We start from the raw sequence: 18,055 nt of genomic DNA, 5'->3' as shown, positions 1-18,055 counted from the left end.
AATGAGAAAGTGCAATATTTTGCCACATAATTATTTTAATCTTTTCAACCATTATGAACATCAAGATATCTTATTATATTTTGTTTGGGCACTGGTCAGCCTTTTGATTTTTTTTTGTTTGCTGTTTCTGATGATTCTGGGTTTTTGTTGATTTGTAAAATAATCATTGGTGTTTCAAAAAGATTTTTGTATTGTGTTAGATAAAATAATGATAGCTACTATTAACTGTGTCACTGTGCTAGGCAATGTATGTCATATCTCAGTGATTCCATGGTACTGCTTGGGGAGATTGATGCTGCATTTTATAGACGAGAAACCAGAGGCTTGGAAAGGTAATTGAGGGTTACCAGGTAGAGACAGAGCTCACATAAAAATCTGGGTCCTTTTTAAATATAACCTTTTGTTGCCTCTTATTGTTGATAATTTGTAGGGCCTTTTCTGAGGCTGTTAGTTCATTCCATCAGTAGAATGCTTTCTTGTGCAGCTGAGAAATAGAAACCAGCTCTTTGGAATGAATGGCCAATTGTTATTTAGTGAATTACTTGAGAAATTGTTTATACTTGATTTACTGTATCTTGTGAATTCTTTCCAATGTTAAACAATAGAAAAGGAGATCATGAGTTTGTGTTAACATTTCCAAATATGTGTTTGGAACAGATTTGGCAACTGATCGGAAGCTCTTCCGTCTGGTCTCCAATGATTCCTTCATCTCCATTCAGCCTTCCTTATCCTCTTGTGGACAGGACTTGCCAAGGGATTGCAGCGACAAAGTGAGCCTGCCAAGTCACAGCCACCACCACCATGTTGATCAGTCTCTGTCCAGTGCCTGTGACACAGAAGTAGCTTCTCTTGTCCCCTTACATTCACACTCGTACAGGAAGGATCACCGGCCACGAGGTGTGCCGCGGACCTCTAGCTCTGCTGTGGCTTTTCCAGATACTTCACTGAATGACTTCCCTCTGTATCAGCAAAGACGAGGGTTAGATCCAGTTAGTGAGCTAGAATCGTCCAAACCTCATTCTGGATCCAAAGAATCCTTGGTGGAAAATTCTCGTTTATCTGGGGAATTTCAGCTTGTTGGTGAGCTGAAAAACAGTATTTCTCAGCCACCTGCAAAAAGTGGGAAGAGCAAACCTTTGAAAGGAGACAAAAGCATGGACAGCCTGAGGAGCCTGAGCACGCGGAGTAGTGGGTCAACCGAGAGCTACTGCAGCGGAACGGACCGGGACACCAACAGCACTGTCAGCAGCTACAAAAGTGAACAGACCAGCTCAACTCACATAGAGAGCATCCTGTCAGAGCACGAGGAGTCTCCTAAAGTGGGGAAGAAAAGCGGCAGGAAAAAAGGATGCTGTGCCGACCTGGAGGACCAGAGTAGCTGTACCAGTGACAAAAGGACTAGTAGTGAAAAGACTGTCTTGGAAGTGAGTACGAATAGTGGGGTTCAAGAGGCCAAGGAATCTAACACTTCTGATGACACGCACAATCAGAGAGGTGTCAGCACCTCCGCATCTGAAGAAGCCAATAAAAACCCCCATGCAAATGAATTTACTTCGCTGGGGGACAAACCACTTGGGAAAGCTGCTGAAAGCAAAGAGGAGCAGAGTAATAAGCCTGCCATTTCAGTGGACTCAAAAGTTGGAAAAGATGTTGGTGGAAAGCAAAAGGAAGGGGACGTACGACCTAAGTCCTCTAGCCTAATCCACCGGACAGCCTCTGCCCATAAGTCAGGCAGGAGACGGACGGGAAAGAAACGGGCCAGCAGTTTTGATTCAAGTCGGCATAGGGACTATGTTTCCTTTCGAGGTATTTCTGGTACCAAGCCACACAGTGCTATATTTTGTCACGATGAGGACTCCAGTGACCAAAGTGACTTGAGCAGAGCATCAAGCGTTCAGTCTGCTCACCAGTTCAGCAGTGATAGCTCTTCTAGCACCACTTCTCATTCATGTCAGTCTCCTGAGGGCCGATACAGTGCTCTGAAGACCAAACATGTCCCTAAAGAAAAGGGCAGTGACTCTGAGCACATACACAAAGGTCATTTGGGTCCCGAGGGAACTGGCAAAAAGCGGACAACACGGCGGACTTCTAGCACAAACAGTGCCAAGACGCGGGCCCGTGTGCTGAGCCTGGACAGTGGCACAGTAGCATGTTTGAATGACTCCAGTAGGCTGATGGCACCCGAAAGTATAAAACCCTTAACCACTTCAAAATCAGATCTCGAGGCCAAAGAGGGAGAGGTGCTAGATGAGCTATCTTTATTGGGACGGGCTTCCCAGTTAGAGACAGTCACTCGATCTAGGAATAGCTTGCCAAGCCAGGTTGCCTTTCCTGAAGGTGAAGAGCAAGATGCAGTCAGTGGAGGTAAGTAAATTACAGGAAGAGATTTCCCCAAGAGTGACTGCAATTATTGCTGCTTTTGATCACAGTAGTACCTACTGAAATATGCTCTGTGTTACTATTACTCACCTTCCACTCTGTTATTGAAATAGACTTTCTTCCAGGAAGAAGGAGATGGTTACCTTACAAAAGGTTTTGGTATGAACACCAAGAAAATATTTTTTCAGTTGCATTCTTTAAATATATCACTTTATTCTTGATAGCATTCACCTTTTTCTAAGGCAGTTGCCACCTGTTAATACTGTATTAGGAATAACAAAAATTGATCCTCTTCCTTCTTTGTATAACAATAGCAACAACAAAATGGAGACTTTCATTAGGGCACCAAACCATTTTTAGTTATCTCTTACATACCGTGTACCAGTGAACTTTCAGAATTAGATCACTTAACCTGTTATATAAGATTTTCCTCCAAATACAGTATTGTTATAGCTCTGACTATGTACTTTGAAAACTTGTGGTTCTTTTATGTCTGTCTCTCTGGCTGTATTTTTTCTTACTCAAGTTTTAGGCATTGAGAATATTTTTTTTCCCTTGACTTTATACTTTTCTTAAAGTTTATTAAGTTGATGTTTGTAGTTTATATTGGCCTTTAGTATCTATTAATGGATAGATGGTGCTCTCTGTGATAACAGTGATAGTGCTTTGGTTAAAGAATAGCTTACTTATTTCAAATTTTTGGGAAATTGTGCAAAATTTGATAGGTGATTTTATATTATCAGTGTGCTTTGGCCATTTTGTTTATTTCAGAGTTGTTTCTTGTGGTTTCCTCCTGTCCAGAATAGCTTGTTCATTCTGTTCCAGTTATTACAGAATCTGGTCCTTGACTAGAATGAGAAAAATGAAACCTTCTGTTGCTAGCACTGTAACTTTTTTATCCTCCACCCCCATTCCCTTTTTTTCAACCTTATATTTTTGGTTTTAAAGCTTATACAGTTTGTTGCAGTGATAACATTCAACATTAAAAGTTATGCTGAATTTTTTGTTTGTACAAACATTCTGAAGTACAAAGACATGCTTTTTTTCTTAAAGAATTCTAATTTTACCCAGAGTATTTTAAAAGTCCATATTGTGGTAAACATTCTGTTGTTTCTTTTAGTGTAACAGTTTGTAACAAAGATTAATTTCTAGTGAGAATGTAAAAAAATGATCTTTTGAAACTGAGAAAGAACATAGTCTATCAAACCTAAATATTGAGAACTAATTATATTTGAAGTGATTGAAATCATCCTTTGAGTCTTTGACATGGGTATCATAGCTTTTTTAATAAAAGGTCTGATTTGCTTTCAGTGATTTCTCACACAAGTCATATCAGATATGTTCAGAACATGTAAGAAACAACTGAGTTTTACAATACAGCATAATTTTTAAAGTTGTCATGAAAATAAATTTTAAGAGTGAACATGCTATGAAAGAAAAATATTGCTCTTCTAAATATTGTTGAAATTTTAATACTAAGAAATATGTACAAGAGCTATAGTAAGTTTTTGTCTTTGTATTTAAAATGTCATTTTCTTTTCACAGGGATTGTAAGGTGTTCTGTTCATTAGGAAAAGTTATATGGAAGATCTTAATTGCTTCTTAGTGCATATCTTTTGACTAATATGAGCCCTCATTTTTCCAGATTCCAGCTTTTGTTTTCTTTTATTTATGTCCTTATTTTTTAAAAAACAAACAAATAAACCACTGATTGTTGGTAAGAAACAAAATACTGAACTAAAAATTTCCATGTACTTTGATGGAATAAATATAATAGTCTGTGGGCTGTTAAAAAACATTTTTTGCTGAAAGAAGGCATAGTAGGGGCTGTTTTTATTAGAGCTTCACTGTGTTTAGATTAAAAGTAAGAGTATAACCAAACTGCCTTAAATGTATTAAGGATTTATATTTTGGACATTTTCATCACATTTTATTGTTTGGGCTTTTTGGAAAATTGGAGGTAATGGGAGAGGATGTTTTGGTTCTCATTATGTAAAAATTACAGAGCATCTAAAATACTTGGTAAAAATTTGTTTTGCATTAATTGTTAACAATTCTTTTTGACAATTTAGGAGAAATTTTTGTGGGCTATCTATTCTACCTTACATACTGTACTCCTGAAATGTGTCAACAAAACAGAGGATATTGCTCACCATTCATGTCCTTATACATAAACCATAAATAGATTGTATCATAATGAATTGGAGGTGTTGATGAATTCTTCCACAACTACTTTTTGTTTTTTTGGGTTTTTTTTTAAGCAGAATGGTGTTAGTAATGGAATTTACGAAATGTACTTTTAAAGTACTATAATAAAATACTCTGAAACAGGAGTTAATCTAACATAGTGTCATGGAGTCCTATATGTTAGTATATGGGCTTCTGGCTCTAGGAAAGCTACTTACCTTCTTTAAGTCTCAGCTTCCTGATGGTTCTTTGTGTTGATAATACTATCTATTGTATCTCAGAGGGTTGGTGTGAGGATTAAGGAACTACTGAATGTAAAATGCGTAGAATAGTGCCTGGCATGTAGATAATGCTTAATAGTGCTGCTCTTTCTGTCATATAGACCAGTTTATTATGCTGCTGAAATATATCCTATCTTTAATGTAGAAGAAAATGATTAAATTCAGAAGTGGATTAGAGATATTCTAATTGTGCCATCGTGAAGCTCGACAATAGTAAAAATAATAATACCTGAATTCTAATTTCTTAACATAATACCAACAGAAAAACATTTTTATAACATCTAATCTGGTAATATGGATTTTAATCTTATTTTGGCAGCAATATGTCATATAACTTATCTTTTGATATTTAGTCACATAACCTGTAACTTTTCATAGGACTACTCACCATTAAGTACTTTGGTTAAAATGATATTTCATCAGTAGTGTTCTGTGATTGCTTAGGCAAGAAAAATGTTTTAGATTCCAGTGAAGGCATTTTTTTTGTTGCTCTCGATTCGCCTAATTTTATAATTATAAAGCATACCTTTAATAATTTGACTAATATTTAAAAAATAAAAAAGTACAGACAAGTTATATATGATAGAAAAGTATTATTATTCTAGCCTGTATTACTTTTAAAAAATCATTTTCTTTTGGGTCACTTCAACTTATTTCCTGCATGAGTCAACAGTTTATAAAGAACAACCAGAATGCAAAGGTTTATATTCGCTCTTATTTTTTATATTTTTCTCTGAATTTCTTAACCTGTTTTTTTGTTTGAGGAAATGATTTCTAGTGTAATGTTTGGGTCATCATTCTGTAAGCACAAAATAGGATCCTATTGTAATAGTTTTGTGTTTGGGAACCAAAGATAATCTTTTGTTAAGGGAATATTTCTTTATTCAAAGAAAGTCAAATGTTTTCAATAAATAGTTTATGAGGGTTTGTGCCCTACATGTAAATTGAAGGTTGGTTATTTTTAAGCCAAATATCACTGAACATTAGAAAAGACTAAGACCACTGCACAAACAAGAACATGTAAATTAAGGCTTTGTACTTTACTAAATAGAAGGACTCTGGATTCCGGTGAATTAATTTTCTGATCTTCCAGTCCACATGGCAAGTTAGAAGAAGGAAATTAGTAGAAGGGGTGGGGCACTTGTAGAGGCAAAAGTAATGACAGCAGAAGAAAAACCCTGCTGACACTAAAGGAGAAGTTGGAATAACCATACAAACCAACACAAAAAACTATGATGGTGTGGGGTCATTAAATGTAGGAGCAAATTGTCTTTTTATTTTTAATAGTGATCAGTGACATCATAGTATCACGACTTAATGCTCTACTCTGCTATAATGCAATAATAAATGTATATGGCTGTATGGAAAATAATACAATAATTAATAAATAATAACACAAGCATAAACTCTGTGCACTTACAACTGTGAACCTACATTTGCCCACCCTGTATGTGACTGGCCCTGATTCATTAAGGAAAGATTTTATTAGTCTATACTGAGAAGAAAGCTTAGACATGTAAAACCACATAGAAGAACACTCATTAAATGTAGCAAACAGGTTTGGATATGTCAGTTACTTGGAGAAATTATCTTAAAATAGTATCAAGAAAAGAGGTATTTTATTGAGGAGGCGAGTGTTTGTATATAGAATTCCCAAAACTAGCCTATACCTGATTTTGTGTGGCAGGAGTAGACATGATAGTATTTTCTTTCTACATGCAGTGAAGTTCTGGATAAAGAATTGAATGGTTACATCTTAACACTGCCTCTAATTTCTGACTGGATACTCTGGCAAGCCAATAATTCTGTGCCTCAATTTCCTCAATTGTCAAACAGAAGTAACTGTCTAGGCTTATCTCACAATTAACTATCAGACTCTAATGAGTTTAAATATGTGAACATGCTTTGTAAATTACAAGTTTATTATGGAAATAAAGACACTGATGCCTTTTAATCATTTGTAAGGAAGTTTTCTTTTTTGAATATGCCACAGCAAATACTCTTCATTAATGAACCTTGTTAAATGAATCTCCTGAATATATATGCAGACTTGTTTTTGAGTGTAGCTTTTTGGGAGAGGGTCCATGTCTTTTATCCTGTTCCCAAAGGATTTAAAAAGATGAGGAACCCCCTGTGAAAGTAATTCTTAAACTATGTCTTTTAGGAACTGTTCTATGTGAATTATGACTCCAGAGTTATCATTTAATTTCCTGAAAGCATTTCTTGTATCCAACTATTTTTGTCTGTCTGCCTGGGATTGTGGAAAATATCAATAAGGGTGTGCAAATTCTGTGTAACTCAAGTCATGGCTAATAATTTTGTTATTATTTGCTTTTGTTTGTTGGTTTACTTGTCAAAAAGACTAGTCCTGCCTGGCTTGGTGGCTCAGTTAGTTGGAACATCGTTTCGTACACCAAAGTTTGCAGGTTCGATTCCCAGTCAGGGCACACATCTAGGTTGCAGGTTCAAAGCCTGGTCGGAGTGTGAATGGATGGCAACCAGTTGATGTTTCTCTCTCACATTGATGTCCTTTCCTCTCTAAAGTCAGTAAAACATATCCTTGGGTTAAAAAGAAATAGTAGAGTAGTCCTTCACAGTGTTTTTACGGATGAAAATTATTTTAATTCAGAATGAGATTGTACAGTAGGATCTCATTCTTTGGCCTCCCAGAAAATGGCACTTATAAAAAGTATATTTCTGTGTTAAAACAAAATCTTTGCACACTGATGTTAGCATCATCCTGGGCTGACATGGGGAATAAGAAAGGGAAAAGATACTTATACAACATGGATACCATGCTTACACTAACGTATTTCTTTTAAATTTTTTTGCCAAATCATTTGAATGTTTTTTCCCTGGTGGGCTAGCTCAGTTGATTAAAGCATTAGCCAGATACTCCGACGTTACAGGTTCAGTCCCTGGTAAGGGCGCATACAAGAAGCAACCAATAACTGCATAAATAAGTGGAACAACAAATTGATGTTTCCCTCTCCCTCTAAAATCAATAAATTAAAAAAAATCATTTGAACGTTCTTTTCAGTTTGTTTTTAAAGATTTTATTTATTTATTTTTAGAAGGGGGAAGGGAGGGAGAAAGGGCAAGAAACATCAGTGTATGGTTGCATCCTGACTGCCCCCAGCTGGGAACCTGGCCTACAACCCAGGCATGTACTTTGACTGGGAATCAAACCAGAAACCCTTTGGTTTGCAGGACAGCAGTAAAAAAAAAATGTTAAGACTCTCATAATTAAAAAAAATATGTTTAAAAACCACATTGTCTAAATACATGCCCTTGAGATTATTTTGTATGTCTTGTCATCCATGGTTTTTTAAACATTTGAATGTTATTTTTTCTCCTTTGCCTACACATGCATAAAATTTACCTGTACCTAGAGTGCTGAATTTTTACTCTTTGCATTTTATGGTCTTACTATTTTACTAGTTAATTTCTTTCCTTCCTTCTTTCTTTCTTTCTTTCTTTCTTTCTTTCTTTCTTTCTTTCTTTCTTTCTTTCTTTCTTTCTCTCTCTCTCTCTCTCTCTCTCTCTCTCTCTCTCTCTCTCTCTCTCTCTCTTTCTTTCTTTCTTTCTTTCTCTCTTTCTCTCTTTCTCTCGTCTTTTTCTCTCTTTCCAGGAGATACTGAGTTTTAAGCAATATCAAAATACCAACTTCAAACCCTAGTTTGCTCTCTCCTGTCTAGTTTCCTAGTTTAAAGATTTTGTTGTTGTTTTCTTTTATAAAGTTAAAGGATTAAAAAAGAGTTTATTGCAACTGGATTGTGGAAGTGAATTTTCATTAAGCTTGGCTATAATTCATGTGACTGTGCTTATGGCAAATTATTTTAAGCTTTAAAGACACTTTTCTTGACTCTTACTAGAACTGTACTCCCTCTGGACCTATTCCAAGTAGAAATGCTCTGTATAAGTAGCACATTACCAGGGGGCATTGCTTAGTCTTTTTTGTTGTGCCCATAAATAACGTATTTTCAATTGAATGTGTGATCCTAGCTACTGTTAAGGTAATTGCTATAGTAAACTTTGAAAATTCTTTCAGCATTTGATAATGACACACTGAATATTATAGAGGATAATTTAGGCAATAATCATAACTCCATTTTCGTAGATTGTTCAACGGATGCCTAAACTTACATCCTGATATGTTTACAAAACTATTAAGAAAGTAGTAAATGTTAATATTTAGTGATTTTGCAGATAACAAAATATAAATGGTGTGTTAATAGCAAAAGAAAAGGTCTTTTCTGAAGAAGCAAAAGAACATTTTGACTGTAGATGGACACTATAGTTTGTCTTTTCATCCCATACTATGGAACAATTAGCTTTTACTTGAAAGTAACTCCATTAAGTCTTTAACCAAGAGGAAGATAGCAAATAAAACTTTCCCTATTTCCCTTTTTTCTATTCTCAGTATTCAGTGATAACATACTGCTTTTTTTCACCCAGTTCTTCTGAATAATTTTAGTACATTTTATGGATTAAATTCTCTGTAAATTATATCTGTAAATTTTATTCTGCTATTTTGTTTGTAACAAAATATCTGAAATTAGAAATGTTTAAAGTTTCTCAGTGAAGTGAATTGACATGTAAACTGACCCACAGCTTGTTACAATAGAATAGAAATCTTCAATATAAGTTCACAAAATATTAAATTGATTTTAAAAGAGTGATTTTAAATTCCATAACCCGAGTTCACCTTACTGATGTCGGAGAACCATTAACAGTTACAGCAGTCACTCACATGGGGTTTTCATGTTCTCCAAGTGGGTTGTTTCCTTTGCTTTGTTTACCTTTATTCAGTGACTGCCCTGCCAATGTGTGTGTTCCCTTTGGTGACAGTGCGGTCACAGTTTTCTTTTGTTGAGTCCATGGTTGTCAGAAACAGGCAAAGCACACAATATGCTTTGTAGAATGTGGTGACAAAAAGCTTGACTTTTGAAATTGGCACTGCAATACAGCTTTCCATGATCATGGAAATATTATATATTTGTGCTGTACAGTAAGGGCAGCCACTAGCCTCAGGTAGTGCTCAGGTATCTGAGCACTTCAGATGTGGTCCATGCATCTGATGAACTGAATTTTAAATTTTATTTAATTTTAATTAAGTTTAACCACAAATGGCTGGTGGCTACTATGACCAGCTTTAATCAACATCATTTGTTCTAACAAGTCATACATGACTTTTGCATGTATGAGCTTATATATCACAAGTCTTTTCACATTTAACAAAATTTTCATTATGTCTCAGTAAAACTGGAGAAAAAAGAAAAGAAATACTAGCTCAAAGAATCAATTGTGATTTGGATCCAAAGCTCAATTCTTACTTAGTTGTCTAACTTTAGTGTGTCACTGTACTGTGTGAGCTGCACACTACAAAGAAATAAATAAGTGTATATTAATAACTGATTATAAATAATATAAATAAGTGTCCTGTAATTTGTGATTTACCACTTCTTACTGGCAGAAGCTTGCCAAATGATTAAACTTCTGTACTTGTCATTCCTTCAATAAAAGAAAACAATACCTAAAGACAAAGAAGTCTGTGTCTTCTGGAGGTAGTCTATATGTTGCTAATCATAATGGACTAACTACACAAAGAATATTTGCTGGTACAGCCTGGGGAGGGGATAAAATGCAAACATTTGAAAGAATCTTAATCGGCATTGGAATTGATGGAACTGGCTGTTGGTAAGCAGGATAATGATTTGAGAATTAGTAACGTTTTTAAAATGTAAAGAAGGCTTGGAGTAGAATTGAAATCTAAATATAATATTCTTGATTTTGTAATCCATTTCATACTTACTAAACAAAGGGGGTTATCATGTACTTGGAAATAATGTTTCTGTACTAAGTTGTTTTGTCTTTAGTCATATTTCAAAATGTCCTTTCTGTAAATCAAAATGATTCTTAAATTATTTAGATCACCAGGAAACAATTGTTTTAAATTTAAATGGATAAACATCATTTTGCATATTGTTTTAGAAACTCAAGTTGGTTAGTATGGTTTTGTAAAATTTTATGTAGTAATTAAGCCGTTGTTGTGATTTTTCTCATTGTACATTGGTTTTAGTTTGTACTTTATCGCTTTTTGGATTAAGTTATGAGTTTCCTGACTTGCCTTTTTGCTGATACTTGCTTCCTATTGTTGCGGGGCTCACAGTGTTGGGGGCACAGAGTTGAATGAAATTTGATGGTAGCAAACTGCTTCACAGTTAATTGAATCGAACTTTTTAAAGACTAGTTGTGAATCCTAGCAGTCAGTGGTTCCGTTAACGCTGCCAGAGTTGTGGCGCAGGGTAGGATGAGGCCAACTGAGGGCCTCGTTCCTCGGCATCAGAAATGAAGTGCTGTCATCGCTACTTTTTCTGTCCTCATGAGAGTAAGAAACATAAGGCCCCATGCCTTTAGTAGGAACTGACAAATACTTGGAAAGGCTGACGTAATTAAAGAGGGAAGAGAGAGGAATATGGGGCTAAATAAGTAAGACTTTTTGAAAAACGTTTGAAACAACATAGATCTTAAAACAGGATATTGAGATTGGAGTGAGGCCAGATAATAGGTCAAAAACGTTGTTTTTAAAGAAAAAATTATCTGTAAGGAAACAGCTGATACTTTTTGTGTATTCCTTATGGTGATAGATTAACAGTGTATGTAAGACAACCATTAAGCTCAGGTAAACAAGTTCCCTTTACCTTTGAGGGTGGGAAGTCAGGGAGAGACAGGCTCAGCTGCTAGTTACACCTCTGACCTAGGCTCCTATTTGACCTAAGTCTGTCTTAATGCAGCAGCACAGGCCAGCGAGGAGGCGGTGTCATTTCGCCGTGAACGCAGCACATTTAGGCGCCAGGCAGTACGGCGCCGGCACCATGCAGGGGGTAACCCTGCCCCTCCTACCTTGCTCATCGGATCTCCCCTAAGGTACGGTATCTTCCAGTTCCACCGAGCTTAGCATGCATGTAACAGACGTTCTAACCTCTTCTGTCGGTCCTAGGAAAGCGTTTAAAAAGCTTTGATTTTCTTTTTCTTCCAGTTTCTCTCATATGCTTTTATGCTCTTTAGGTTTTCTCTGCATGTAACCGTGAATCTATTGCATTATGCATGCCTTATGTTGCACTTCTTCAACAAAATGATCAGATTGGTTTGGCCAATTCTAATTGGAAAAAAATCACTTTAAGGTAGTTTTAGAAATGTAAATAGAGGCCTTAAGCCAGCTTTTCATTTCTTTCTACTCCAAATTAATAATAATACCACATCTTAACATTGTTTAATATAAACAAATATAGACTGAGTGGTAAGCTTGTTGAGGAATAACAGATAACAGACCTAAGCTTGAAACCAGTTAGAATATTTTATTTCACTAAAATACATATTTTATTTTATATTGCTTAAAAAATTGGTGTTTTTATTTCATAATCACTAGGACCTAGTAAATGACATGAAACTGAAATATTTAATTTGTGGTAAAATATGGCCAATTAGAGATATATACATATTTTTAAATGCACATCTGTGTTGAATTTCTCACCCTCTATCTTGTATTGAACAAAAACATTTTTATTTTTTCCAGTATCCTAATTAAGAAAACATCTATTTTTAATATTGGAAACAATTTTCCATTAAAACTTTAGTGTTTTATTCTCAATTACATCAAATCTAATGAACTATGTCTTTTATTAGAAATATAAAAATCTGTTCAAAAGATTTGTGCTTTATTTTTAAGAATACAAATATAGACAAAAATACGTTACATGTGCTTACGCAATGCATATATTATACCACATACTTCTGATAATCTGTGTGTTAAAAAGCAACATTATCCAAGTTATTTTCCTATATTTCAATTTGAAATTTAAAAGGAGGAGCATTAGATGAAATAATGGCTGTTGAATGCATGGTAGGTTGGAAGAGATAAACCACTTCTCGTTAAAATGTTGCTTTTAAGAGTAACAGAAATCTTGTTTCTTTATTTTATATTTCTTCGGGATATATGACTTGATTATTTTACATTATAACCAGGAACTTCATCTTTCACGGGTCATGTTCCTAATTAATCCAGCAGTAATAACATATTTTGTAAAAAAAAGTAATACAGATTATCTTAATATTTAAAATATAAAAATGGGAAGATACCAATTAAAAGAAATACTGGCTCTAGAAACCTTTCCTGAGCACATTTGCTTTTTAAAGCCCTCCTCTTCTCTCTCCTTTCCACCTCTTTCCCGTGCTCCCTGAAGTAACTTTTCTTTCTGCTGATGGATTTGGGGTGTAGTACCAAACTCCAGAAAGAGCTCAGCATTTTACTTTACTTCTTGTATTTTGTGTTTTCTAACCTCCTCTTTTTGTCCGGAGTAATACTTGCCATAGATTTCTTTGCTTTCCTACTCACTCCATGTTGATACTTCTTAATCCATTTTTAGACCTCTTTTTCGTCTTTAAAAATCCTTTCATTTTTTGCTGCAAACAAGTCTGCTGGATCCCACTCATCAGACTAATGGAGACAAATTAGTTTTTTGTCTGCCTGGTGGAATATTAAAGAACTGTGTTCTAACTCCAGCCAGTCATGCAGGAGTTCTCCATGTTTTGTAGAGTTTAAAATATTTCACCATTCAAATGAAGATTGATACAAAACTTGTTTATAAAGGGCTCACATGAGAATTTTTTAAAAGTTGTCTTCTAGTAGTCAGTGTGTAGATTTTTTCAGGTTCCAGGATATTTCCCGTACAAAGGTTGTATGTATCTTAAATAGGCTGACTTCATTATGGATGAAATGAGATAAAATTTAGCTGCTGTGAGGAATTAGGAGAAACACCAATAAAATAATCTTTTTTAATTGCAGAAATATTCAGGAAAAGTATATTGGTGTTAATTCTCAGTGTGAGTTACATCATAATAATCTCATCTTAAAGACAGGATGTCACAATCATGCAAAACTTGAAAAATTTGTCCGAAAGAAATAGGTATGGTAATACTTTAATTATAATTACTAAATAAACACTAGTAAAATCTACCAACTTCTTTTAAACTTTAGTGAACTGTTTCAATGATCAGCAATCTAAAAAGCAACTGGATAAAATATGTCTCCAGGGATTGGGAGTGAATCATCAATTTCTTCATAAAGAAATTGGCATGACTTTTTATGCTTATTTGGATATGCCGTTCAAAACTAATTTTAAAGGTATTTTAATATTTTTTGTTGTTGTTAGCATTATAGGGTAGGTTTTATAGGCCCTTATGAGTCCTTCTGGTTACTAGAGATAAAGGCAAAGATGAAAATTTAAAAATTTTGTAACATTAATATTAAGAAGTCTACATTTAAGTCTATAGTTATCAACCTAAATGTGATCTTTTTAACAAACTAATGGGATGGCATGAAAAGAAGTTATCAGTGCATTTGGGGAAGGGAAAAATGCTTCAGTGTATCTTTAGATTTATTTTTAAAAATACCATAAGATTGAAAGATCTGTAACCATCTGTAAATGAAGTCAGAGCATAGCTGAGAGTCCGTGATGAGGAATTCATAGAGATAATTTTGTGGAGGTCAGGCATGGATCCACAAAGTATTTGTTGTTTCTGTACTGTGTTCTAAGACCCTTCTAAGTGTCTTGATAATGTGATCTTCCTCTTTGAGTTTACTTTTTAGTTGAAGAGACACATGCAAAAAGAACTAACAGTCAGACTATGTCAAATACTAAATAGGTGGTACAGAGGCAGGAAAGACCAACTATATTTTTCTGTCATTTAAATTGGAAATGCTAATTAGTAAGAATGCATATCAGTGATACTCTTGATAGCTGACAGAGAAAGACCTAAATTTCTGCCTTTCCTTTTGCTTTGTTGTAAAATAGTTGCTATCGTTTCTCCAACTGGTAGTTTTGGTATATAATTGTACTGTAAAAAAGATTACTTCATGTCAATTATTAGCCTAAGGTGAAATATGACCCTCCAGGAGCAGTTTTCCTAATAATTTCTGCAAAAATGACAGGCGTTCATTTGTTGAAGTATTTTGGAAACAGGAATTCAAGGGAAATAAACATTTTATGACTAGCTTTTGATGTTCAAAAACTTGACATTTTCAAAGATTTCTAGAGTCTTCATGCATTGCCGGATATTTTGAAAACCTTTTTGTGTACTTGGATATGTTGAAGATTAGTGTATTCTCATACGTTCACATTAAAACACACCTAGCTGCCATATAACACCTTTGTTTCTGACTTTTAAGTGAAAAAAATTCATAGCAAAATTTGTTGAGTACATATTCTATAAAATTCTTCTGTCTTCTGAATCTGAAGGGACATGGTACTTGAACTATTTAAATATTTTTTTCCTCAGAATTCTCTCCCTTATGAAATTTGGTCATTTTGGTAAGGTTTGTGGATAAGTTTAGATAATTTCTGAGGAAGCATAACAGACATTATATATGTATAGAAGATAAAAAATATTTGATTATATTCTCAGGATTATCTCTCGATTTATGTCTATTTTGCAAAAATTCTACTCGAAAGAAATTATTAAGTGAATACAGTTATGGCTTAAAAAATACCAGTAAGCATTGACATGTCAGCATTTTGAAGACTTGATATTTTTGTATGATACATACATTCCTGCGCTCTACCTAGAGTGCATCATTGGCTGTAAATGAAGCCTGGAATCTGAATGTTCCAGGTAGTGGTGGTTAATAGAGCTTTCTGTGGTGGTGCGAACATTCTGTAATCTGCACTCTCCAGTGTGGTAGACATTAACTACTAGCTTCTACCTACTCTGGTGGCTTTTAGCTGTGGGAGCCACTAGCCACTTTAAATGGCTGTTAAGTACTTGAAATATGATTAGTGAAACTGAGAAAATAAACTTAAGTTACTTTAAATTATCATATGTGGCTGCTGAATTAGTGCAGTTCCAGAGTTTATGCTGTTGCTGTAACCACAGACTTAAGCAATATATGCAGCTTTTTACTTAGTTTTTTATTTTATAGTTATTTCAGATAATAGCGCTCTTCACAGTCTGCAGCAGATGAGTTTATTTTATGAGCATCAGAAAAACCATTACACTGAATTCAAAGGATTAGAGAGAAATTGATAATCCTGAATATGATAAAGTAAATGAAGGAGGCCATCTTAAGTCGCATTCTTCTTTGTTTCCTAAAAGGTTTAATGATTTTAGTAAAAGAATGCAGCATTGCATTGAACATAATGTAGAGAATGACATATAATAATGCTCACGATGTTTTCTTGAATTTCATCAGTTTAAATTGAGTAATGATCCTCTGTGGCTTTTTATAATTAAATCAACGTTCATTCATTTAAAAAAATTAAAATTCACAATGTTTTAAAATAAGCATATAAAAATCTAAAATGAGTTAAGAATATAGTATAGTTTCTTAATTTTAGATAATTTTTAGATAACAATTTTTATAAATAATTTTAATAAATAATAAATTTATAAGCACAAAATATTAAGTATTTTTGGAATTTTATAACATTTAGAAAAGACTATAATTCCCTTGAGAAATTGCTGGTTTCCAGATTATTCTTAAGATTTTCTAACATGATGGGTTCTTGTTAATTATACCATGATATGGATTGGAAAGGTACTAACAAAATTTAAGGGAACATAATTATTAACTAACATTTTGTATATAATGCCTGTAGCCTTATTTTAGAAATATGTAGGCTTTTAATAGAAAAAACCCTTTATATATTAATTATACTTCTTCCATTGTCTCAGCGGTCATTAATTCACTTGCTTAAGTTGGTGTTTGTTATACACAGATTCTCTTGCACTAGTTTGTGGTTTTCTTTGGATTTAAAATTGTCATCTTTGTTGAATTAATAAAGATTCTTTGGTTTTCAAATGCATAGACATTCTGTCTTATTGTGAATTTGAGGTCAGAGTATTTGAAAGAGCAACTCTAGAAGTAGTAGTATAAATAAAAGTGCATATTTAACTGAAAAATAGGATTTATTTATTGGGACCAGCTACAACCCACATATATTTTATGTACTTGTGGTTCTTTGCTGTTTTCTCTTTTTTTATATTAGAACTCTTTTGGCTTAAGGTGGAAAAAAGTCACAGATTGTTACATTTACATATACATTAAATGTTTCCTGTGCTTATCACTATGAATCAGATTTCTAAGGATCAGAAGACTTAAGCTGGCAGTATAACCTGTATATTTTATGAAGTTTGTTGGTTCTTATGTTACATTGAGAACGTTTTAGGTTTTTTTCTATATTGACTTCATTCTAGCTATTGTTATCTCTTTTCTTCCCTGTAATGTCTCCCCAATCCATGTTTTTTCCTAGCCTTCAAGATGGGCAGCAAGGCCAGCAGTCCACAGCCCAGGTCAAAGTCCAGTCCCGCCCCCCTTCCCAGGCTGCAGTGCTCAGTGCTAGTGCCTCCTTGCTGGTGAGAAATGGGAGTGTCCACTTAGAAGCATCACATGACAATGCATCTGCTGTAGGCGGCAGCAGTTTGCACGATGAACTTGGTATGCAGGCCTTATGTAATCTTGGTGATACAACTTTAATGCAGCAGATAATGGGTAATAATGATTGTAATTCTTTCTTGAGATAGCTTCATTTTGGAACAACATATAAGGGCACTTTTTATAGGATTTGCTCTGAGTGTATGGAACATTTGGCTTTGCTGTTCCCTTTTCCAACTATTATTCTATATTTTGAGCATGCCTATTATTAGAAGGTAGTTAAAAGTATTAATAAATGTTCATACTTTGGTGTTCTCAAAGTGGTTTGGGCAGTTCTGTTATTCCTTGGCATTTGTACGGTGTGGGGAAATGTTGATTTAAAAAACTTATTTTGATTAAGCCTTAATTTCTTTGAGTTCTCTGAATGTGCTACAGGACAGGCAAAATTGCTTTCTCGGGGTCTGTGTCTATAGAATCTTTAAGTGTTCTGTATTTCACCTCTATGTTCATCACCTCAAGTAGGACTTACTGTCATTCTAAAGACAGTACTTTGAGGAAATTATGGCTCTATACTCATATCAAATAATGACTTCATTAAATTTTTCTTCTTGTGTTAATACATCTATAGATATGTTATTAAATACTTAACTCTCAGAGGGGTGGTATAGTTTAAAACCTTAATAATGCATATTCACTGAAATACAGGTACCAGTTTCGTGCCTTAATGACAGTCTTCTATACTACTTTGTTTTCTATTTTTCTGTACAGTTTCATT

The 18,055-nt window shown here is 34.4% G+C and overlaps 1 protein-coding gene across 4 annotated transcripts in view; it reads left to right on the top strand.

Moving 5' to 3' along the window:
* PCNX1 (pecanex 1) overlaps positions 1 to 18,055 on the top strand; it is a 132,963-nt gene that overhangs the window by 40,585 nt on the left and 74,323 nt on the right. For 2 of the 4 annotated variants that reach the window (XM_054567336.1, XM_054567335.1), the window contains exons 6-8: positions 658 to 2,364; positions 11,645 to 11,777; positions 17,159 to 17,343. In XM_054567336.1, coding sequence (XP_054423311.1) covers positions 658 to 2,364; positions 11,645 to 11,777; positions 17,159 to 17,343 — 2,025 coding nt within the window. The remainder of the gene's footprint in view (positions 1 to 657; positions 2,365 to 11,644; positions 11,778 to 17,158; positions 17,344 to 18,055) is intronic. The other 2 variants (XM_054567339.1, XM_054567337.1) reach the window with 1 other exon arrangement.

This window comes from Pteronotus mesoamericanus, unplaced genomic scaffold (assembly GCF_021234165.1).
Source record: "Pteronotus mesoamericanus isolate MK-2021 breed Mesoamerican mustached bat unplaced genomic scaffold, CSHL_Meso_final contig_182, whole genome shotgun sequence".
NCBI lineage: Eukaryota > Metazoa > Chordata > Mammalia > Chiroptera > Mormoopidae > Pteronotus > Pteronotus mesoamericanus.
Note: the sequence above shows the minus strand (reverse complement) of the source record. Positions and strands in the feature narration are given on the sequence as shown.